The 23,588-nt window shown below is 38.5% G+C and overlaps 2 protein-coding genes across 2 annotated transcripts; one reads left to right on the top strand and one right to left on the bottom strand.

Annotated features, from left to right (window-relative positions):
* Window positions 1-224: 224 nt before the first annotated feature.
* Window positions 225-10,530, top strand: hlfa (HLF transcription factor, PAR bZIP family member a). Its single transcript, XM_057345173.1, has 4 exons — window positions 225-542; window positions 1,617-1,946; window positions 6,559-6,773; window positions 6,865-10,530. Exons 1-4 carry the CDS (start codon window positions 428-430, stop codon window positions 7,078-7,080), a joined length of 876 nt encoding a protein of 291 aa, XP_057201156.1. The 5' UTR covers window positions 225-427; the 3' UTR covers window positions 7,081-10,530.
* On the bottom strand, window positions 8,608-21,120 carry mmd (monocyte to macrophage differentiation-associated). The gene is made up of 7 exons (XM_057345174.1): window positions 20,770-21,120; window positions 17,151-17,232; window positions 16,840-17,000; window positions 16,497-16,571; window positions 15,308-15,409; window positions 14,921-14,990; window positions 8,608-13,707 (listed from the first exon to the last, which is right to left on the bottom strand). Exons 1-7 carry the CDS (start codon window positions 20,793-20,795, stop codon window positions 13,504-13,506), a joined length of 720 nt encoding a protein of 239 aa, XP_057201157.1. The 5' UTR covers window positions 20,796-21,120; the 3' UTR covers window positions 8,608-13,503.
* Between the last annotated feature and the right edge of the window lie 2,468 nt (window positions 21,121-23,588).

The following is a 23,588-nucleotide window of genomic DNA, read 5'->3' as shown; positions in this document are numbered from 1 at the left end:
CATTTCGCAGTGTACGTAAAAAAACAAACATGCAACTCTTGCAATGGCTACAATGTAACGATTCTCAAACGGTTCTAACAAAAAGAATGAATTCGTGGACTTGCAACAATGTATCATGACACTGAAGCCACGCCTCCGCCTGCTGTCATTCGCAGGCCCCCTGTTCGACTGCCCCGCCTCTCCATTGACGTCACGGGGGTCAGTCTTCGCACATGGAATTGCGCATCAGTTGCGCTTTTGCGCTCCATCCAGCCAAACTCACGGACGCGCACGATCAATCGCCGCGCATCGGTGCCTGCGCACTGGACGAGGATTATATCGCAACACACAACGGGTGTACTGCAGATTTCTGTTTGTATTTTTTTTATTAGTCGCCTTTTGTAATTTCATCTCTTTGGGAAGATTTCATCTTTTTTTGCTTTGCGCGATGGAAAAGATGTCTCGACCTCTTCTTGTTAACTCAACTTTCCTACCTCCGACCCACGGCGTCCTGAAATCCCTGCTGGAGAACCCCACGAAACTGCCCTTTCACCACGATGAGGGTAAGTGGAGTGAGTAGATATTGCTGGCGGAGAGTTTAAATGTCCCTCGGTTTCGGGGCGCTTTGCGCTCGTTATAATCTGTTCGCAGAACAGCGTCTGTCATTCTGTCCGTCACACCTGCACCTGGGCACGCATGCATGCATGCACATATCATTGCTTACTGGGATGTGAATTAAAAGTTGATCTGTTTCATTATTGTTTCCTTGCATTCATTATTGTGCGCACAAATCTGAAACATTCGTGCGCGGTTGATCAAGCCAGAATGCACGTTACCAGAGCTTATATATGCTTATTATCATTGATATTTACAAAGAAGAGAAACTACACAGTTTATTCGCCAAATGCAGACTTTAGTTGGATAGGTTAAGTTAGCACGCAACAGAGAAGGTTTATGTTGAAAGTGCCCTTTAGAGGGCGCCACTGATTGCCTCTCTTTCTAATAAAGATTTGTTTGCTTGTTTTTATAAATCCGTCAAGAAATCATAGGGATGCACTTAAGAATGATATGCATTTAACAGATATGATGTTTTCTGCTGGTCTTGGTAAGGAATAGTTCACCAAAAAATCAGCCCAGACCACTAATTTGTTGTCAATAAGGCTAGTTTCTTGTGCTATGCTGCCCATAACTGGAATATGCATTAGCAAGAGTTCAAGCACAGTTTGCACTAAATATATATATATATATATATATATATATCTGCTATGGAAAACAAAATAAAAATGTTGACAAATGGTCACAAATTTTCCATATATTGAAAATGAGTTGGAAATGACAAAAAGCACCGTAAAAACTGAATTAAACTCTTCAATAATCCTGAACAGACTGAAGTCTTTTGCTCTCATTATTAATGTTGAGTTGTTAGATATCAAATTGTACTATTTTTTCATTGCCTTCATTATTGTACGCTTAAACGTTTGTGTGCAGTTGATCAAGCATGGTGCATGGTGTTACCGATGATTATATATTCTTATTTTCTTTGCTCATGTTGCTTAAACGGCACGTGTAAGTTTTACATCGATGTACTTTAAGACATAGTTTGGGAACACAGTGACACCTTCGTCTCATTCCTGCAGGTTTTGGGAAAGAAAAGAAGGAGAAGAAGCTGGAGGATGACGTAAACGGTCTCGACGCCCCTCAGTCCGCCTTCCTGGGCCCGACGCTGTGGGACAAGACGCTGCCGTACGATGACGATAACTTCCAGCTGGAATACATGGATTTAGAGGAGTTCCTCTCCGAGAACGGTATCCCTGCCAACCATCAGAGCCAGAATCAGCCATCCCAGCAGCCCCAGCCCCCCACCACCCCGCCCACACCCTCCATGGTGGATCTCAGTAACCGGGCCACTACTTCTGTACAGACCGGGATGGTCGCCCAGAACTGCCTCCAGAGCCCTAACAGAGCAGGTACCCAAAACACACTCATCACAAAACGCCCGAGAGGTCCGTCTGAAGTACGTTTATCGGCCTTTGCGCGACTCCCAGTTAATCATCAACAATGAGGGCAATGCCCTCACAGACGGACAGATTTCTGAACATATCTCCCCTGATGTGCATTTATACAAATGACCTTATTATACAAAATCCAACATGACTGACAGCCGCAGTGAAGAAACTGTCCAAGTCGCCTGCCGCGTTTATCGTACATTCCTGCAAATGACATTCAGGTACATTCGCTGCAGGGTACACACACCTGTTCTAAAGTGCTTTACAGCCATTAAACCTGCCAGATGAAATTAAAATAACAATTTACTGAGGGGGGATAACAAATAACTATTTACGATAATGAGCCGTGCCGTTTAGAGCTGATGTAGGGTGTGAATTCGAGAGAAACACAAATGCAACGTTTCTTTTTTCGCCACACCAAACTATTACATTTATTTGAGTGATTTTAATAATGCAAGTTCATTGAAATGCTTGTCAACAAAAACAGTCAAACGAAACCACATAAAAATACCTACAGTATGTGCTGTATGTCTGCATTCCTGTCATTATGGTTTGTAGGGGTTTTTATGGTCTGATAATCTTGTAAAGCCTTCAACAAAGAGTGTCCGTCAAACTCTGAACCATTGATGAGATTTTCTGCACTGCTGGAAAATCTCTGGCATCTCACAACACTGTGTGCGTGCGTGCGTGTTTTGCATGAGTTTTGCATTTGTGAGTGCGTTTCATTTGTGTATGTTTACGCTCCGCATGTGTATTTCCATGTGCCTGCGCGTGTGTTCGGGGGTGTGTACGTGTTCCGTCTAGATGCTCACGTGACGGCAGCTAGTACTCAGAACAGCGTGCGTGGCCATGTGATACACACATGCCGTCTCCTTGTGCGTTGTGACAGAGAGAGAGAGAGAGAGAGAGAGAGAGAGAGAGACAGAGAGAGAGACAGAGAGAGAGAGAGAGAGAGAGAGAGAGAGAGAGAGAGAGAGAGAGAGGGAGGCATGTCACTCCCCACCCAGCCTCTCTTCTCATATCCATCCAGCAGTCTATCTTAGGCTCCACCCACCTGGCTCCAAACCTCGCCAGGACACACCCCCTCTCTCTTGTTTTGTGCAGCTGAGAACGGTATGTTCCCAGTGAACATCACATTGCCAGAGTCGTGTCTCCCTCACGTGCACTTTTTAAAGGGATACTTCACCCAAAAATCCTACTATGGGAGTCAACAGGGGGCAAAATCTGTCAAGTTATAAGCATTCTTCCAAATATCTTTCTCTGTGTTCTTCACAACAAAGACATTTATACAGATTTGGAACAACTGGAAGGCGAGTAAATGATGACAGAATTTTCATTTTTGGATGAAGTATCCCTTTAAAAATGACCTGTGAACGCCAGCGCAGGACTTCATGCATCCGCGTTGCCCCGAAACTACAAACGCACCTTTTTAAAAGGAATGTTTTCGGTTGCTCTCAGTAATCTTTACGGTGCATTTGCATTCAATGCAGAATTTCTATTTCTATTCGTTTTGAAGTCACGTGGAATTTGCGTTACTTTGACATCATTTTTTTTTCGTTTTATGAATTTGGCAACTTTTATCGAAAGGAACGTTCATGCAGACAGTATACATGATCTCTGGGATTAAACCCAAGATCTAAGCATCGCAAGCAGATCGAGACACAAGTCTAAAGGCCTAACACACAACAAACACACACGTAAAAAACAAACAAAGTGCAGTCGGAGGGAACAAGAGCGAGGGAAGAAAGTGTTATCACAACAAAGTGGACCAATGGACCTTGCGTGTGCGTGCGTGAGTGTTTACAGATGGGATGGCATAGCGTTTATGTTCTGTCAGCAGTAGATAGAGAGAAAAGATCATTGTGTGGCTTTGAGTAACACAATGGATATTGGCCGTCGGAGCCGATAGATAACAGACACGCGAGGGGTCGGAGGTCAAACATAATGTTCGGTCAGCCCCAAGACGCTGATCTGAGGTCAGTGTGTTTGTCTCTTGTAGATCTTCTTAATCAGATGTCAATGTTTTCAGTACTTTCAGACCAAAAAAACAAACAACTTTATTGACAGACATTTAAAGACTGATTCTTCTGAGGGTCTTTTTAACGGTGACACAAACTTATTTGATGTCACGGCTCGTGATAGTCACGTGCGTTCCTCTGTCGACCAATCAGAGACATCAGAGCGATTAGTCACATGACATTCATGTCTCAGGTGATTAAGGAGTGCTTAAGAGCAGATGACATCACGTAGATCGTGTGCGCCGAATGGGAAGAGCAATGGCGTCCATAGACCTCTTTGGAGTTGAATCAATGGAATCGGTTCTACTGAGTCGCTTCTGTGAACCGAACGGTTTGAATGAACCGATTTGCATTCCCGTGATATTTCGCATCGCTGGAGATGTCTTAAAGTGTGTTTTCAGGATTTAAATTCTAGCAAATGTCTGGAATGATTTGTTTCAGTGACAAGATCAAGTGAAAAGTGAAGCGATAGCGTCATTCGTAAGTGTGTCAGATACTCTTCGGATTACACATTCATTAAATGGTGAATTTTTGTCCAAGAGGCCATGTTCAGCTTTAGATCTGCTCCCCTTATGTAGGCCAAGAGAGATTATACTGATGACTTGTGTTTTGTGTCGCTCAGACGGGTGGATAGACTCTAAACAGACCCACTGTGTTTCGTACGATTTTTCACTAACCATTATAGTTATGAGTGACTGTTTACAATCTGTTGATCTGAAGAGCATCACAGAATAACTAATAATTCCTTTTAATATTTAATGGTAAGTATTGTTTAAAACATAGCTTTAAAATAAAGTTTTTGTCCCCTTAATAATGAATGTTTTAATTATAGATTTTATATTTATCCACTAAGCAACAGAACTTATACATTGAGATGTTATCATAATGTCATGTATACAGCACAATATATTATTATTATATTAAGGGAATATCTACAATTACACAATATTTACCTTTAAACGTTAAGTATTAATATTAAATATGAGTTATTCTGCATGTAAAAAACAGATGGGAAACATACTTATATGAGATTTGTGTTTTATTAATAGATGATTTCAGCAGCAACAACATAAACAAACGCTATATGGCCCAAACTTCACCTCCGCAAAAAATCAATAACTGTGAAGTAGTTTTAATTTAATTTAATTCAATACAATACAACAATATAAATGACAATAAAAATACAATAAAATATTTATATAAGTTAATATTAATACAATGCGAAATAACTTGTTTTATTATAACCAATATTATATTATAAGAAATTAACGTAAAATGAAACCATCTATAATTTTTTTTTTTTGTCGAAAAATTGATTGAACAAATAAATCAAATGCACTGAACGATCATTTAAAGGCACAGTGAAGTTGAACATTTTTATGGCTAATATAAAAATCCTGAGTCATTCTAGCCCTTTAGTCGATATATAAACAAGGCCTTGGTCGGGTCAGCTCGGATAGAGATTCATGATTGATTTACTGGTTAGTTGTTTGCACGCACACACACAAACGCACATCTTTGTCAAGCCTATTCAGAAAATCTATTCCATGACATAACAGCCGTCACCTTTGACCTCTGTTTGATGCAGACGGTTGTGGTGAAGTTCAGTTCACGTCTCTTTTATTGGTAAGAGTGAATGAACATCTCTGAGTCCTTTCATTGATGCAATTTGTTACGATTATGTGCTTGAATGTGTTTGAATGTCGCTGTTCTTGCGTTTGACTATTGTAACACTGTACACTTGTTGTGTAGTCGCTTGCCCACATAAATGTGTCACCATAAAACACCATAAAGCATCGGTTTGAGACGAGTTCACGTTCGTGTCTTAAACCACGTCTTTCCTTACAAGTTTAATCGAGTTTCCTAATATAAACGCCAGTTTTTTCTTCTTCAGTTGTGTGTTGTGTTGTGTGTTTTTATTGTGTGTGGCTGTGGGCCTGCTCTCGTCTCCACGGTGCGGAACTCGGCTCATGTTTAATGACCCTTAAATCAGTCAAGAGTTTCATTTCTAATCCTTCACTAATGCACACGGACCGTTTCAAACCCTCTACATCTCTTTGACATGCGTCTCAATCTAGTAATGAAGAGATCATCGCATTACTAGTTGAGTTGTGTGCTTGTGAAACAACAGTAAGCGTCACGTTTTGTGTGTGAAATTCACGTCGTTTGTGTAGATGAGGTGGGCTCGTCTGCCCTCTGCTGGTCAGAATGGAGAAGTGCACCTATACGCACAAGATTTCAACACTCGCTCTCTGAAAATAAAATAAAAAAGGACTAAAAACGTATAAATTGTAAAAATAAAAACGTCTGCTGACGTAAACAAAAATGACATACCTGAGAAATGAACCAATAACAGCATAGCGTAACATCCATGGAGTTCATTTCTGATGGATACAATCTTTTTATATGAATATATTTTATATTAAGGTGCATACATTATTTTCCTCTTAACGTTGTGAATATTTCACGTCAAAATATGTAAATGCATAACGAATGAATTGCTTGTGAATACTTTTCAGGAGTAAATACATTAAACAATTCTCTATTTCTCTCAGTTCATAGCAGCTCACGTGACACGCCCAGTCCAATAGATCCGGACTCAATCCAGGTGCCAGATGGGTATGAGCCTGACCCCGCTGACCTAGCCCTGTCCAGCGTCCCGGGTCAGGAAATCTTTGACCCCCGCAAGCGCAAATTCTCCGCAGAGGAGCTGAAGCCCCAACCCATGATCAAGAAGGCACGCAAAGTCTTTATTTCCGAAGACTTGAAGGTAAACGGAACACATGAGTGAATTGAATTTGTCGTTTTATTTACATGTCATACTGTCTTGAATGCCATGCTGACACACCGTCTCCGTGCAGGATGATAGATACTGGTCACGGCGCAGAAAGAACAACATCGCGGCGAAACGCTCGCGCGACGCTCGCCGGCTCAAGGAGAACCAGATCGCCATCCGCGCGGGATTCCTGGAGAAAGAGAACACGGCGCTCAGACAGGAGGTGGCAGACCTGCGGAAGGAGCTCGGCCGCTGTAAGAATGTTCTGGATAAATACGAGGCACGGCACAGCCCCCTGTGAGCCCCTAACGCGAGCCCCCATCCATCCCTTGAATAGCCTGCCCACCACCACTTTCAAGCGACTTCTGCGCGCCCCGTTCAGAGGTGCCAATTTCTCCTCTGCGTTTTTCACGTTTTTCCTCAGTTCTCTGTACGAAACCTCTTTTGATTCTGCCATGTGGATGTTCGTATCAGTCGATGATCTGTGTGTCGGTGTATTTCCATTCTTTATTCCTTCACCAATGACGGATCATTCATTTGCAAACGATTCTCATCTTTTTTTTTTCTGCCGTGTTTTATACACCTGTGACGTGGACTGCGAAGAACTGATCAATAACCTCCTCTGCGCTCGCCCCCGTGTGTCTGTCAATCATCCGCTCCTCCCCTCCCTTCCCCCCAGAGGCTCCGCCCACTTCCCCCTCTTCGATATTCAGAGTTTGTGTATAATAACGTGTTTTAGTTGGATAGCTGTATGCACCTTCAGATTTCTTCATGTAAAGTGTTTCTAACACTAGCTAGAGTCAGGGTACGTTTGTATTTTGTTTTCTCAATCATGAGTCTGTTTTATGTCATGACTTTTAAACCAACACCAGCGATGTTTTTTCTTTTTCCTACGTCGTCCATGGAGCAATAAACCTGAATAAGCTCTTTAGAGGACGTAAGCTAGATTCTCCTCCTCTAAAGTTTCATAGCATCACGGATGTCACTTTTGCTGTAGCACTTTCCCTCAAAGCGTTAAATCCATCTAGATGTTCTGTGGCTCTAACCGCGTGCACTAAAGCGTGTCTCACAATCTGATCCGGTGCAATCTTTCTATCTACACTATAATCTGCCTGATATATTTATGGACTTTTTTCGTTTTTTTTTTTTAATTTTTCAGAAATATTCAGCTGTTAATTACTACTATTGCTGTTATTGTCATTTGTCATGGCTGTATAGTCATTTTCCTATTCGCTTATTGTTTAAATGGATATTTTGGCATGACTATCGGTTCACAGCCTCGCGCTTATTGTAAATGGGTCATGTTTGGTTAGTTTCTTTGTTTCTATATATCTATATATTTGAAAGCTATTCTCTACATTGCTTTTTTTGTACTGTGTTTTTCCTATATAATACTGTCTGAATATTTTCAAGACGCAAATCCGTAGTCAAAGTGAAATATATGAAAGCATATATACATATATATATATATATATAAAAGCTATATATCTGTTCTGACGTAGTGTTTTGATATATCATGAGCTAGCCTATGTAACGGGGAGTAAAACTCAGAAAAGCGCAACGCGTGGTAGTTTTGTTCATCTGGGCATTAAAAACCTTCTGCACCCTCGTGTTGGAATAGCCTTTAGTGTTCTGACTCAGGGAACGTTAGCAACCGGACCTCACACTTTTATTCACAGGAATACAAATATTCGTGCGTTTCGATTCTGGAGCTCAACAATGATGTCAGTAAAACTCACAATCGGTGCTTTTTTCAGCTTTGACAGAATTGCTATTTGTTCTTTGAATGGAAATCTAAAGGCTATGCGTTCTGCTCGCTTTTCTCGAGTCTCTGTCATGCAGATGTCGTCAATGATTGTTCGGTAAGGCAGCTTAGAGAGCTTTCGCTTGCTTTGAATGTTAAAAGACTTGTTGTCAATGGAGTCACGCTGTGTTTGGAATCGCATACTTCACCAGTATGTGCAGTAGGAAGTATGCTTGTTTTCCATACTGAACACATACTAAACCCATCATAACGGCTGATAAGGATGCAGGGTTTAAGGCAGGGACGGCTGATCTTAGGTCAGCGATTAATTCTTGCGCACGGTGATGACTTCATTGTCAACGGTGAATCTGAAAGTCTCCATCTGCCGATGTTTAGGCCAAAGTTTAATAAGATGTGTACAGATTTATTTTTGTCGAGGGTTGGAAGTAATGGCGCTGTTTTTTGTCCTGTGTTCTTTTCATTTTGTTGTTTGTTTATCTGTCTGTAGCGCAAAGCCCAAGATGACTGTTTCCATCTGTACAAAAGTGAAATAAATCAAGGATGAAGCCAGAACACTTCTTGTGTATAATGCCCCCTTAAATACCTCCCCGAGGATGAGAGGAGGAGCCACCTGAGCTTTCAGTGTTTCATCGGTACGGTCGTCTAAGAAAACGAGAGTGGCCTTGATTTTCTTGAGTCGTAACTATAGTCTAAAGCCAAAAATATACACAAACATGTATGCAAACTCAAACACTTGGTCATTGGATCGCAATTGTGTACATGAGGCAGTAACAAAAGCTGCTAAAACACAAAGTTATTTCAGTGGCATTGTTATTTAGATAGTCAGCTATAATCTAGTTTAAGAATTTATCAATCTCGGTGGAATTGCATCCAATGCAGGGTTACCCTTGTAAATTATGTTGTATTTTTGTATAAAAACACATCTGCTCAATAAATAAATGTAAACCTTGAAGCATACTTTTTTGTATGACACGCACGTGTCAATATTACTTGACACTAAATTGGCCATTTTTTAGTTTATAAACGTGTATTTTGAAGTAACCTTTATGTGTAATGCTAGTAAACATAAATATATTACAACAAAGTTTTTTTTTTTATGAGAAGTACATGAGGTTTCCGTTTGCTATTTGTGCACTTTTCAGAAATCAACTTTATGTTTAGTTTGAAAGAAGTATACTGATAGCACACTTGAAAAAAAAGGTTGTTAGGGATGTAATGTATAAACTTGACCTCAGTTTGTAATCTTTGCGAGTTTTTGAAGAGTTTGGTTCCAAAATGAGATTCAAAAATCATGTTTTTTTATTGTGCGTTCCAATTAATATCAATCAAACTGCTGTTGGTTTGTTTTGATTTAAGCCATAATAACTAAAAAAATACAGTTAATTAGTAAAAACATAACATAATAAACAAACATGATTTTTGAAATTGATCTCATTTTGGAACCAGACTCTTCATTAATAGTTCTCGGTTGAAGTCTACACCAGTGAAACTCTTGAAACATGGTGGCATCTCCCTTTCTAGATTTCACTACCTCAATTCTAAAAGGAATGAAAAACCATATTTAAGCAGAATTTAGTGCAGTGCCTTGAATCAACACACTCGTTTTAAAGTTGAATTACTTTGTTCGGATGGAAATAAGGGCTCACGGCGCTGCTCATGCAGATGCTATGAGCCTAAAATCTCAACCCTTACGGCCCATCTCACACATTCATAAACGCAACCCACACTGAATTCAGACAGTGATTGATCGATTCATTTTTATAAACGTAGTGGTTTCGTTCACGCTTCTCGCTGGCTGTGCGTCAGTGACCGCCATATTGAAGGCAACACCTCTAAAAACAGACTGATGAGAGAAATGAGATGAGATGTTTGATTTTGTGTGTCACGCCGTTGAAGAATAAAGCTAAAGCTGTGCTCTCTGCTGCCACCTACGGAATCCTTCAATGTAAATTTAGTATCCAATAAAGTCTTCAGTTTTTCTCTCAAGTCCTTCTCGAGGTGTCATTTGGTTGTGTGTAGTTTTCATACTTTATAAGTCTTTTAGAGTAGGACTTTGTTAATTCACACACACAAAAAAGATGAAATGGACAAAAGATGGTGGAGCAAATTCAGCCTCAGTTTAAAATCATAAACGATACCTGCCGAGAGCTCAGCTCACACTTACAAAACATAAGTCAAGTTCATTTAATGAACTAGGTTGTTAGTAGTAAACTAATATCAATGTACTAGTAAGTTAAATGTACTGTACTTGCAATATGTTTTTAGTTAACGTAAACATTATTTACATTTTTAGTTTATGAACATACACTTCGAAGCATACTCTTAATAAACTACTAGTTCAGTAGCTTTGAATATACTTGTAGGTTTTCTTCAAGTGAAATTAACATCACAGAATTAAAGGCAGCTTCTGAACTAGTTTTTAAGTTAAATGAAATTGGACTTTACAAGTCACTTAAACGCATAAAATAAAGTAGAATTAAGTTCAACTAACATGTTTTAAGTCCGTTTAACATATTCAAGTTCAAATAACGTTCAGTTTGAAGTTCAACAAATGTAGTTCAATTTGATTTCACTTTAAAAATGTCACCAATTTTAACTTTAGTTCAAAAGCTGCCTTTAGTTCTGAAGTGTTGTGTACTATATACAGTGTTGGGTGTAACTAGTTACTAAGTAAATAGCTACTGTAATTTAATTACTTTCCCCCTGAAAAAGTAAAGTAAGGGATTACTCTTATTTTTTCTGTAATTTAATTACAGTTACTTCTGATGTAAATAAACTAAATAATGTGTGTAATAAGCAATAGTGGAATTGACATCAAAATTCAAAGTCTAACTTAAAATCTGTGCTTTAATGCATAATTCTCACATTTGTAATACTATGGTCAGTTAATAATACTACTTTATGTAGTTTATTTATATGAATGAATTAAAAGAGCCATTTCATGTCTATCCTTGAATCACTTAACTAATCAAAGTTGATGTAGGATATAGAAAGTAATTAGTAATAAGTAATTCAATACTTTTTGGAGTCATTTGTACAGTAATCTATTACACAATTTAATATGTAATTAGTAACTAGTAATTACTTTTTCAAAGTAACTTGCCATACACTGACTAGTTACATATTATTTATACAGCACTTTAAGCACACTATGTTTCAATATGTAATTTAACTGCACTTTAAGTAGTTCAGATTAAGTACAAGTAGCCAAATATATTTAAATGTAACTTATACATTGAATAGAAAAGTATGCTTTATTTTTAAAGTATAGCACACTTGAATATATATTCAAGTATACTTCTTTGTTAACGGTGGATGTCAATGTATTCTGCTGAAACACATGCCAAATCATACAGAAGTAAATCCTCTAAAATCTCAACTTGAAAACCAAACAGAGAAATCCGAGTTCTGTTGCTGCTGTGTTTTATTAAAACTTAAATCCTGGACACGTACAGTCTCGTGACGCCAGCACCAAAACACCGTGTGTATGAGAACAGCAGACGCGCCAGAAGTTTAAAGTCCGACTGGAAAAGACCACTGCAGAAGAATCATGTGCCAAAACAGATGTAGAAAGTTTTACAAAAGTCAGTTTGTCCCCGAGTACAGTTCATCAAAAACATGCAGTCCAAACACTCTCACAAATGAAACGCGGTGAAATATTTCACAGAAGCATTCATTTAAATACGCAAGAAAAAACAGACACGGCTGCAGCTTTACACTTTAACATCATCGGAGCTCTGAAATCAGATCACAGGATCAAACTGAACCGATCACAGCCGATTCAATTCACAGTGTCACACATGTTTTCTGCAGAAATGCAAGAGAAACACAACACGGTCTTTGGAATGAAGATGCCGAGGCCTTAAAGAATCTACACTTAATTTCCCATCATGCCTATGCACGTGAGGAGGATCATGGGAAATAAAGTCCAGTTAGTGAAATTTGTTCAACTGTTCACAAGCGCTTTGGCTGATGAAATATCATGAGTTATGTGACTAAAAATCTAAATCATCATCATCCTATAAAAAACCACACACCAATATTGAAAAACTGCAAAAAACACCAATGCAAAAAGGTAAAAATAGGCTAAATGTGATGCAAACTGTGTTTTTCTTCTGGTATTGTGAGGAAACCTAGACTTTTATGTCACGAGATCGTAACCGATCGTAACTCTTTCAATATTTCGTCATTATAAATCCCGCCAGATTTCAGAAACATGGCAAGGTGTTTCGTGCGGCCGCAAAAATCCGTAACATTTTGTAAACCTGCCTGTGCATGAACACCAGCTGCTGACATTGTAATACAAAAGTTGATTTCGAGTTTGCACCCCTCTCAAACACAAACACACTCCCATGATAAAAATTGAATATCAAAGTGGTTCTGCGTTACAAAAGTGCAGCACAGAAAAAAAACGCCCTGCGCAACACTTCACAAATCTGCTGAAAGTGCAGGAGCCGAATATGAGGGAAGAAAACGTCCAGAGTGTAGAAAACACCACAAGCACTTTGTAGAAAACAACCGGCTGAGGTAAAAGTGAGTGAGTTTTGATGCAAAAATACACTTTATGTCCTGCAAACTAAACCAGAGAACATGAATATCTCAAAATGATTCATTACATGAGATACGCATTTATACCAAATGTGTGTATGCGTGTGTCAGAATGCTCACAAATCATTACAAACGTTTCAAGAAAGCAATTCATAGTGTTTTCACTACAATATTTACACAATACTGACAAAAATGAAACACACACACATTGTTCATTCAGTACTGTACTACACACACGCACGGTTCCGGGTTGGTTATAAAACCGTAAACATTGCACGGTCGTACTGGTAAACTTTGCTAGTTGACGTTCACTGTGGTGTTAGCATGGAGTGAGTGAGACAGAGGTGGCGTGAGTGAGACAGAGGTGGCGTGAGAAAGACGCATGTCAGAGGAAAGGATGAGGAGAGGTGTTCAGGCATCTCTGATGTCCTCGGGCAGGGGACTGCGGTACAGGTATTTCCAGATGGCGTAGTAGTGGATGGAGGCAGCCAGCGCCACAAACACGTGCCAGATGGCGTGAGCGAACGGAATCACGCCGTCCGATTTGAAAAAGACGACGCCCAGACAGTAGACGAAACCCCCGAATGCCAGCTCATACAATCCATCTGTGTTGCTCTGTTTAAAACAAGAGCACAACATTAAAAACATTTCATTCAAATAAATAAAATTTGTTTTCAGCTAATCTTTATTTTTAATTCATTGACCTTGGTATGGAAATTTAATGAACTAACAGGACCAGCCACAAGAGGGCGATAGAGCACACAATGACACATATTATACTTCATGTCTAAATCATAAGGAATAAAAATATATAGCAATATACACGGCATATGAATAGCAAATTTATCAATAAAAATGGAAAAAAGAAGTCTATTTCATTCAGCATGTGGTCAAATAAAACCTCTCTCTGAAACAGATCCGACCGGTGTGTCTAGATTTTAGAATAACAATAATATTAGCCGGTTATGAGTCAGTTGAATAGAGACATCTGACAGATATCTCACAAAAGACATATCAGGACGGCAGGTCAAACATGTTGTCGTGACAAACGGTGTTAAAGGAGAAGATGATCTCATTTACCCTCAGACGGAAAAACCCAAAGCAGGAAAAAAAGAAATAAAATACTAGTGACTTAACATTTTGTAAATTTAAAATAAAGAATTTGTTCCACAAAATAAACAGAATATTTAATGCTTAAAGTCCCAGTGACATTAAAAATGACAATTCTTATTTTTTCATGAAATGTTGCAGCGTTTATAGTAAATAGCTTATCAATGTGGGTCATTCTCTTTTTAAAATTCATGTGCCCTCATAATCTTCAGTTAAAATCTGAAAATGCACTTCCGCCCTGAAATGACGATTCATCCCAAATGACGTAAATTAGACAGCTTGGGCGGAGCATCTGTTAACTCCTCCCCTTCAACTGTCAGTCTGCTACCACTTTCATTTCAAAATGCACAGCTGTTTTTTACATCCAATCAATTTGCTGTAAAAAAAACAAGCCACACCCACTAATTTTCTCTTTTGAAATTCCTTTTCATTCGAAAATGCGTCAAAATATGGAAGTAAAAACAATCGCAACTTCCGGTTCACGGGGACTTTAAACAACACATTAAAATGAATGACTACGATGGTGTTCATTTACATTAGATTGCTAGTGAAATATCACAAGAGAATGTAGTAAAACAGTCTGTTATATGTCCCCTGTTTACACTCTGTTACATGTTGTCTAGTTAATTTTGGGTGTGTTAATGCGGATTTGCGCATGTATAATTTAAGGATCAGATTAAGTTGTTAAGATCAACAGGGAATGAGCTCAAACACTCACCATTGATGTCACCACCAGAGCCGGGAAAAAACCCATGGTCAGATAGAAGGCCAACTCCACTAATTTATACCTGAACAATTACAAAAAACACACACATCAATAACAAAGAACAAAGACATCGGTGCAAAAAAAAAGAATTTAGCATCTCTATTATCACAAGGTTTTGCAGGTAAGTAGCTGATTACATCGAAATGAAAACTCCCAAAATTTCTGTATTGTGTCTTCAACCCACATATCCAACGCTCGCTAACCTTGCGAAAAAATATGAAATGATAAAAAATCAAAAGGCTTGTTGATTATTTCTTTACTAATAACCTAATAGTTGCAAAATCACATCTGAGACTGTAAGAATCTTTCATTGACAAAAACGTCTGATGATAAACGTACTGCTCATGATAGTTAAACACATAGATTGTTCCCGCGGCTGCCATCAGCCACACGAACCATCTCATGTGAGCGGCGAGAGGGCCGAGCTCGCGTAGATTCAGCCTGCAAGAACACAAACATACACACAGCCTTCATGAGCGCCATAATAAACACACACATCATCAGTGTCATCAATACACAAAAACGCACACATTACAGTAAACACACAGATTCAGGTTTAAAGGGTTAAGGGTAGTACACTCATTAACTTTATAAGACATAATATTATAATATAAGAGTTATTATATAAGGGATAATGTACAGGCAGCCAGATGTCATCGCAGAAATAAGCCCCGACAGTGTGATCAGAAAAGAGGTTTACTTTCGGTTTTAAGGTAAGAAATGACGTTCAAATGTCAAAAATTTATCAAAAAAAAAAGCGTTATTAGTTTTGAGATGTTGTTATCTGGGAATAACGAACCTGCAAATGTTGCGACTGGCCAATCAGAATAAAGCATTCCAACGAGCCGTGTTATAAATTATATATATATATATATATAGTTATTTCAGTGTTCATTATTTTCTTTTATTTTTTATTTTAGTGCCTCTTACTTACTTCAGGTTATTGCTGAAGCAACATTTCTAACTTTTTGCTTTAGTTAATTTAATTAGTTAATTGCTTTAGTTAGTTTTTGCTTTGTATTAATAAATAGAAATGTTTTAATAGTTTTACTAAACTTTGCATTGGTTTAGTAAATAAATATTGTGTTGATAATGTGTCAGGAAATCATCGTATTTGTCATTAGTAATTACAATAAACAATCCTTCAAACTGTAAATTATATTATTAATATTATAAATACTTAATTTTACCAGATGCAGCTAATAAAATGTGTAATAATGCAGATGGTCGAAGATTCCCGACAGAGAGCTTTTTGTGTCTGTCAGTGTTCTATAAAGCCTCTCGGTTACAGGAGTTAAATATCACTTCACTTTTGCGTTTGCATGCTTAACACAACCCTCAGACACGCTGAATTATTCACACACTGAGACGAAAGTGAACATACGGTACAAAATACCGTCTCATTTCAGAAACTGCTTCAACACAACATAAATACCACAAAAGATACGCCATCCCACGGTTATATTGTAAGTGTAGAAACATTTTGATTCAATGTTTTCAGATCAAGAGTTTACAGACATAACTTTACCACGGCGTATAAGAGGCAGCGATGAAGAAGTATATAACCACTCGGTCACACATGTGGAAGCAGTGCTCCATGTTCCTAAAACAAAACAAGAACCAAATCAGTTCTCGGTCACATTGAGATGTGCATACATGACCTAATTTGGCTCTAAAACATGCCCTGGAGCGTGACATCATTTCCTGCTGCTCATATCTATCGTGGGTCTTAAGTCGCAACTTAAGCTTAAGCGCAACCATCGCTTTACCCAGAATCCTTTGCTGAACCTGGAGCCACACTGCTGTTTAAATAATCACAACACAAATACACAAATGACCTCGTGATGTACTGTTTACCGTCGGAAACTGACCTCATGTGGCTCTTTTTCCACGAGATGATGTGAAAGACGGTGGAGACGAGGAACAGGCCGATCAGACCCATGCCGTACACCCAGGCCGTGATGCGTTCCCAGCGATCATCGGACAGCCGGTATAACAGAGCCATGCCCACAAACGCTGGGACGATCAAGAGCTGCCGAGACATAAAGAGAGAGACATTTCACGACTGATACAAATAAAATGCAATTCTACAGAAGTACGACAGGGCAAGATCTGGGAACGTCACATGACGTCGGATGGGTTGAATTGAACATCACGTATGAATGAGTGAATGTTCTCTTACGGCGTGGGTGTAGCAGTTGGCCGCGTGCTCATAACATGTGGGTTTGTAACGGCAGTTGGCAGCCGCCCGGCTGTTCATAAACCTGAAACACAACAAACAACAACACATTCATATTTAATGAGACACAAGAGGATCCACGGGACACACATACTCGGAATAACAAAACCAGCACAAATAAAACTACAGTATGAGTCCAATAGAGACAAAAACCTACCCAAGTCAAAGTTACAAAGTTTATCTTTTTAATGTTTCATTTAAAGGGACAGTTCACCCCAAAATAAAAATTCTGTCATCATTTACTCACCCTCAGGTTGTTTCAAACCTATATAAATGTATTTGTTCTGTTAAACACAAAGAAAGATATTTGTAAGAATGTTAGCAATTTTCAGTTCTGTGACATCATCCACTACCATAGTAGGATCAAAAATATGGTATATGTTGTTGTTCTGTTGAACACAAAATGAGATATTTTGAAGAATTAAGGAACACAAACAGTTCTGGGGCGCCTTTGACTACCATTTCATTTTGGCAGCGGCTATTCGCACTAACTGTCAATAGCAATTGATGCTATTGTATTTACACTAAGTGAAAATAGCAACAGATGCTATTTACACTGAGTTTAAATAGTAGTGAGTTCTGTTTACACCAAGTAAAAGTGTAAAAAGGTGTAAGTAAAATAGCGACATTTCTTAGCGATATGCTATTTACACTAACCAAAAATAGCTGTAGGGCCTATTTTCTTTGGATTAAGTAGAAATAGTAGTTAGATGCTTTTTACTAAAAATAGTGGCAGATAACGTTACTATTTGCACCTCAGTATTGTTGTGCATTAAACATTATGTTTATTACACGGCTACTTGCCACATGAGAAAAAAAAACTGGACATAAAATGTAAATTTGAAATATCTTATTAGCTCATTTTTACCGAATGCAGACCTTCCGCGAGGAAAAGCCGTTTAGTTTCGGTTTTAAAGTAAGAAACGACGTTCAAACGTCACGAACAGGCAAGTTGGTTTCATCGTTTGTAAATATGTCTTATATGTTATTAAAAGACATATTTATAATTCATTTTGGTGTAATATTAAATTGCCCATCTCAAAATGATTTGCAGCATCCGGGTTAACGTTACAGGGTGTTATTAGTTTTGAGTAGGTGTGTAACGATACTTCGTATTACGATATTTCGCGATGCAAAAATGTTACGATGCGCATCGTTGAGAGATGGGGATATTTTACGATGATTAATTCTATTCGTTCGACTGCGCTAGCGCGTCGCGTGTGCTTATCTCACATATGCGCTAGAGAGAGAAGCACAAGACACAATCTGTGTCTCCCAGTGGTTTACAAAGCCTCATATTTTCCTTCACAATCGCCATTAAAACACAGCAAACTTGAAGCGTGACTGCAGGCGAAACTCATTACAAAGGCAGCACAAACGTTTTTAAATGCCAATGTTAATTTATCCGCTAACGTGAGCTGCTGCATAACGTGATATACAACATAAAGTAAACCAAAAGAAACCAGCGCTGTTCCGATCAGAGAAGCGATGAAGTGAGTCGTACTGTAGATTAAAAGATTGAATGACATGCTAAAAAACAAGTATGTGATCTTCATGATTGAAGAAATATAATACAGTTTATGTAATATGTCTTTTTGAAAGATTTTTCTCATTCGTTACTGTCTCACGCAAAGACAGACACGAGCCAATAGCGCTTGAGCGTGAGCTCTGTCAGAGCGTTTCATTGGTTGAATGTACTGAATGAACACGCCCTTCACTGAACGAACAAGTAAATTGAGTAAAAATGAGACTGAATGAACTGCTACATGTCGTTCATGGTCTAATATTCTCTGTGTTACAACAATGCATATCCAGTAGTTACTCAACTTTTCTCAAAAATAAAGGTAATGACCTGGTTTAATTTAATTCCAAGGTAAAGTAACAGTTAAATCTTTGTATGGAACATTTAATTACACCAGTTAAATGAGTTAATCCAGATAGATTTTAGTAGACTAATATAATGTAGATTTCGTCGACTAAAAATAGACTAGAACTATGATAAATTGGGATGACTAAAACTAAATAGCATTTTAGACTAAAACTAAATCAAAATTTGTGGTCAAAATTGACACTGAACTTAATTCTAATTTCAGTTAAGCCTTAAAATGTTAAAATTCTTTATTAAGTTGTGCGTGCAACAAAATAAGTTAGAGAAATTGTTAATATTTTGAAAATAAATGTTATTTGAATTTTGTTCAAAATTTCGAGATGTGTCTCGTATCGTGAACCCAGCATCGAGATATGTACCCAATCGTGAGCTGAGTGTATAGTTACAACCCTAGTTTTGAGCGGTTGTTATTTGAAAATAACAACCCTCGGAATGTCGCGACTGGCCAATCAGAATCAAGCATTCAAATGAGCCGTGTAATAAGCAATATTAATAGCCAGTAAATCATTATATTTATAAAAAATATTAAAATATATTAAAGCCCTATACCTACCTCTAACCTTAATAAAAATGAATTTTAAGTCTTAAATCAATTTTATTGAAAACAAATGCCTTTGTGATCTGTAAAGTAATACAAAAGGTTAAAGAAGGTTTTCAGCGGGATTAGAAGCCCGGTCTCCCATGCCACGCTATACAGACTTTACACTTTATGCCACTCCAGTCGCTGTTTCAAATGGCGTCAATCTTACACTTTCTCTATTCCAATCACATATTGGTGGGCGGAGCTAGTGTAAATAGTATCTGCCAACAAGGCGGGCTATTTGTACTCAGTGTAAATAGACACTACGTTTAATTTTTCCTACTATGGCAGTCAATGTCACAGAATTGAAAACTGCTAACATTCTTCCAAATATCTTTCTATGTGTTCATCAGAACAAAGTCATTTATACAGACATGGGTGAGCAAATGATGACAGAATGTTCTTTTTTGGGTGAAGAATCCCTTTAAGGATCAAACTAGTCTCAGAGATTTCTTCGGAAATAAAAACAGAAACAAATGAGAGAGAAATTAAAATGAATGTAGATTGTAGAGGTATCTGCATATGCACTGCATATCTCTCTCTCGTTTCCTACACCCACGCATTAGGATAAAAGCATGATCAGACCACCACAGGATGACGTTAATAATGATGGTCCGATCTCATCATTAGTAACTTCAACAGATGCACGGTCTCATCCTCAAGTAGAGTCACAGCACCATCCTAAAATGAAGACATGGTGAGGTCTGAGATGTAGGGTATGCTCTGCATGCATGGTCTGATCTGAATAACCTTACACCCAATAAATACCTTTACTCATAATCAGATCACAGAATGATGTTTTGTCTCAGTGCATGGTCCAATCTCTTCAATAGAGTAAAACTCTGAATGCATCATATAGAGTCCATGCAAATAAAAGCACAGTCTGATCTCAATACAGAACAGATGTGTGATCTAACGTAATACTTCTCGTGGTCTGATCTCTGAATGCAGTCAATAATGATGCATGGTGTATGATCGATCATTCAGTAACACAGAACAGGTCCTCTAAAAAACTGTTTAAAAAGACGTGAGATCAGACTGATAACGTTCCTCGTAATCAGACCGTTAGCTGGACAGCTAAAGCTCCGACTCACCTCTGGAAACTATTAACCCTCTTCATGTCCACAACGTCACAGACACAAACACGGGCGAGATCAAAAAATGAACCTCTGACGATGTCCGATGCTGAAGACGACTCTGATAACTTATCCAAGGCCTGTCAAAGAAACTCCTAACGTCATTCAAATAATCACTCAGACCCAGAAATCAAACGCCTCTTTCAAACGCGCGCGTGGCACCATAACTGCTCGAATCGACCTTTACTCAGACATACACTCATGTTTCATTAGATCAGACCTTCACGCGTCCGATATTTCTCTTCCTTTCCCCTTGTCATTCTCTCACAGCACACAACCGGAGCTTTTCGTGCATTTTTCCGGCGGGTTTGACTGACGGGGTTTCCGGCCAATGGTAGCGCGGTAGGCATGAGGCGGCCGACGAATCCATCCAATCAGCGGGGGGAATGAGCTCTTTTTGTTTGACGCGCAATGGAGGGCGGGGCGTTGGGTGGAGAGTTGCTTTACCAGTTTGAACGGTGTTCTGTGTTCATATTTACAGCGAGCAGGACAAGTGACGTCTTTCTTGTGTCATTGAACTGGTTTTCTGTCATGTAACATGCTTGTGAACTATAAACAGGTTAACTTTTGTTATTCCTGTGCTGAATAAAACAATGGAAAATAATGGTTTACATTATCAATCATCAGCTGATAACCATTAAAACCATTACAAAATTCATTTTTGTAGTGTGTTTGGGGTCTTATTCCAGTAGGATATAGTGGTGTTCTATTAGTTTCCACATGCCAGATAACATCCAATCAATAAAACCCATCACATTACCAGTAGAGAGCAAGTTAAATCCATAATAATTTCCGATGCTTTCTATCATTTATCAAACTTGCACAATGTTAATGTGAAACAGCATGTTCCAGTGAAGAACAGCTCGGGGGGTTGTGACAGAAAAAACATGAGAATGAGTTTATATTAAGTTTATATATATTTCTGAAAACAAAAAAAGAGAGAATATTTTCAAACCACAAGACAAATGTCTGATTTGGAACGACATGAAGATGAGTAAAATACTGTGGAATGCTATGTAAATACCATGGTGAATATGAAAATGATCTTTTGGTACCACGGTATTAGCATCTTTACCACGGAACATTATGTTTTTGTAAGACAAGGCTGCACTTTTATGCATTTATTTCTGATGTCAGATGTGTTTACAGTAACAGGATTCATTTACAGCTCTGCAGGAGATTTACCACCTGTCTGACCACATTGTCTCGGGCTTTAAACGGATGCCACGTCAACGGATTAAAGTACATGAACACTGCTGCTAACACATTTCATCATACTGACTACAAATAAGTACAAAAATGTAATCAACATAATACCTAAATACATAATTGAGTATGGTAGCCTGTCAGGGTAGATTAACACTAATACCGACAGGGTTTAAGAATAACATTTTTATAAAATGGTATACACATGCAAACAATACACAAAGTACACTTTCTACTGAAGTTGTAAAAACAGAGTGAATGATTCAAACAATAAAAAACAAAAAACTACAGTTGGACAATATTGCCCGGTTTCACAGACAAGGCTTAAAGTCCCAGTGAAATAAAAAATTACACTGCCTATTTTTTCATGAAATATTGCAGCGTTTATAGTAAATAGTTTATCAATGTAGTTTATTAATCTTGAGTTAAAATCTGAAAATGCACTTCTGTCCGGTAATGACTTAAATGACGTATGTGAGACGGCTTGGGCGGAGCATCCGTTTACTCCTCCCCTTCAACTGTCAGTCTACTGCCAGTTCAATCTCAAAATGCAACGGCTGTTTTCATACATCCAATCATATCGCAGAGAAAAACGAAAGCCACGCCCACTATTTTTCTCATTCGAAATTCCATTTCAATCGGAAATGCGTCAAAATACGGAAGTAAAAACGATGGCAACGTCCGGTTCACGGGGACTTTAAGGCTAGTCCCAGACTAAAATAAATGTTTGACCTGTCTTAACTGAAAATAACTTACCCTGACATATCTTAAAAAATGTCGGTGCCATTGTTTTGTCTCAAGATGCAAACCAGTAATGGCATTTTTATAAAAGTGCCTCAAATATCCTAATTTAACTAAGGTCTGGTCCTTGCTTAAGCTAAACCTGTGAAACCGGGCCTACGAGTTTTAGCATCTTTCATTCTTCTATACACAAGAACAATAACCGAGCGTTTAGACGCTTGTGGTTTCATGGAAATCCTTTGCGTGTTACTGAAAACAGTCATTCAGCAGTTAGACTGGCTGTCGTGTTGAGGTCTAAATAACCTGGGGAATTACACTAAGACACTAACAAGAAGGCTGATCCGTCTCTCGCTTCTTACTGTTCTGTGTGACGTATTTCTCTACAATCGAATCATCTGTTCCAGTCTGCGGAGATTATTCTCAACACCGTACATCTTAATGTAACACTGTACGATTGCTTGATCGAGATTGTTTAAACATTAGATCAGGTCTGTTCAGAGTCACACACATCAGGGAAAAGATTGCTAATGTTGCCATAAATAAAATGAAACCCTTAAATTTATTATACTAACACAAACAGTTCAATCATGTTCAACATATTGCTTTGGTATTGTGTTATTAGAGCAGGTTTTGGAGCGAGTCCATGAGAATCTTACGGATGCAGAGCCCTGTGTTCACAGGCTAAATAAAGCTCGGGACCAATCGGGGTGCGTATGCACAGATTTGATCGTAAAGTGTGTGTACGCAAAAATCCACGGCAACGTTCATATTTATAAAAACGGTCTTTGACGTTGAAAAGTGCTCGGCGCCACGTCAGGGTCTGAGCAGAC

The sequence above is a fragment of the Triplophysa rosa genome, linkage group LG11 (genome assembly GCF_024868665.1).
Source record: "Triplophysa rosa linkage group LG11, Trosa_1v2, whole genome shotgun sequence".
Lineage (NCBI taxonomy): Eukaryota > Metazoa > Chordata > Actinopteri > Cypriniformes > Nemacheilidae > Triplophysa > Triplophysa rosa.
Note: the sequence above shows the minus strand (reverse complement) of the source record. Positions and strands in the feature narration are given on the sequence as shown.

Excerpts from the sequence above, each read along its gene's own strand:
- hlfa (XM_057345173.1), top strand. The coding sequence starts at position 428 with ATGGAAAAGATGTCTCGACCTCTTCTTGTTAACTCAACTTTCCTACCT. Across the intron at positions 543-1,616 it reads GCCCTTTCACCACGATGAGG|GTTTTGGGAAAGAAAAGAAG; the intron begins GTAAGTGGAGTG and ends TCATTCCTGCAG. Across the intron at positions 6,774-6,864 it reads TTATTTCCGAAGACTTGAAG|GATGATAGATACTGGTCACG; the intron begins GTAAACGGAACA and ends GTCTCCGTGCAG.
- mmd (XM_057345174.1), bottom strand. The coding sequence starts at position 20,795 with ATGAAGAGGGTTAATAGTTTCCAGAG. Across the intron at positions 15,410-16,496 it reads GCTGCCTCTTATACGCCGTG|GCTGAATCTACGCGAGCTCG; the intron begins GTAAAGTTATGT and ends GTGTTCTTGCAG. Across the intron at positions 13,708-14,920 it reads CTCTGGTGGTGACATCAATG|AGCAACACAGATGGATTGTA; the intron begins GTGAGTGTTTGA and ends TGTTTTAAACAG.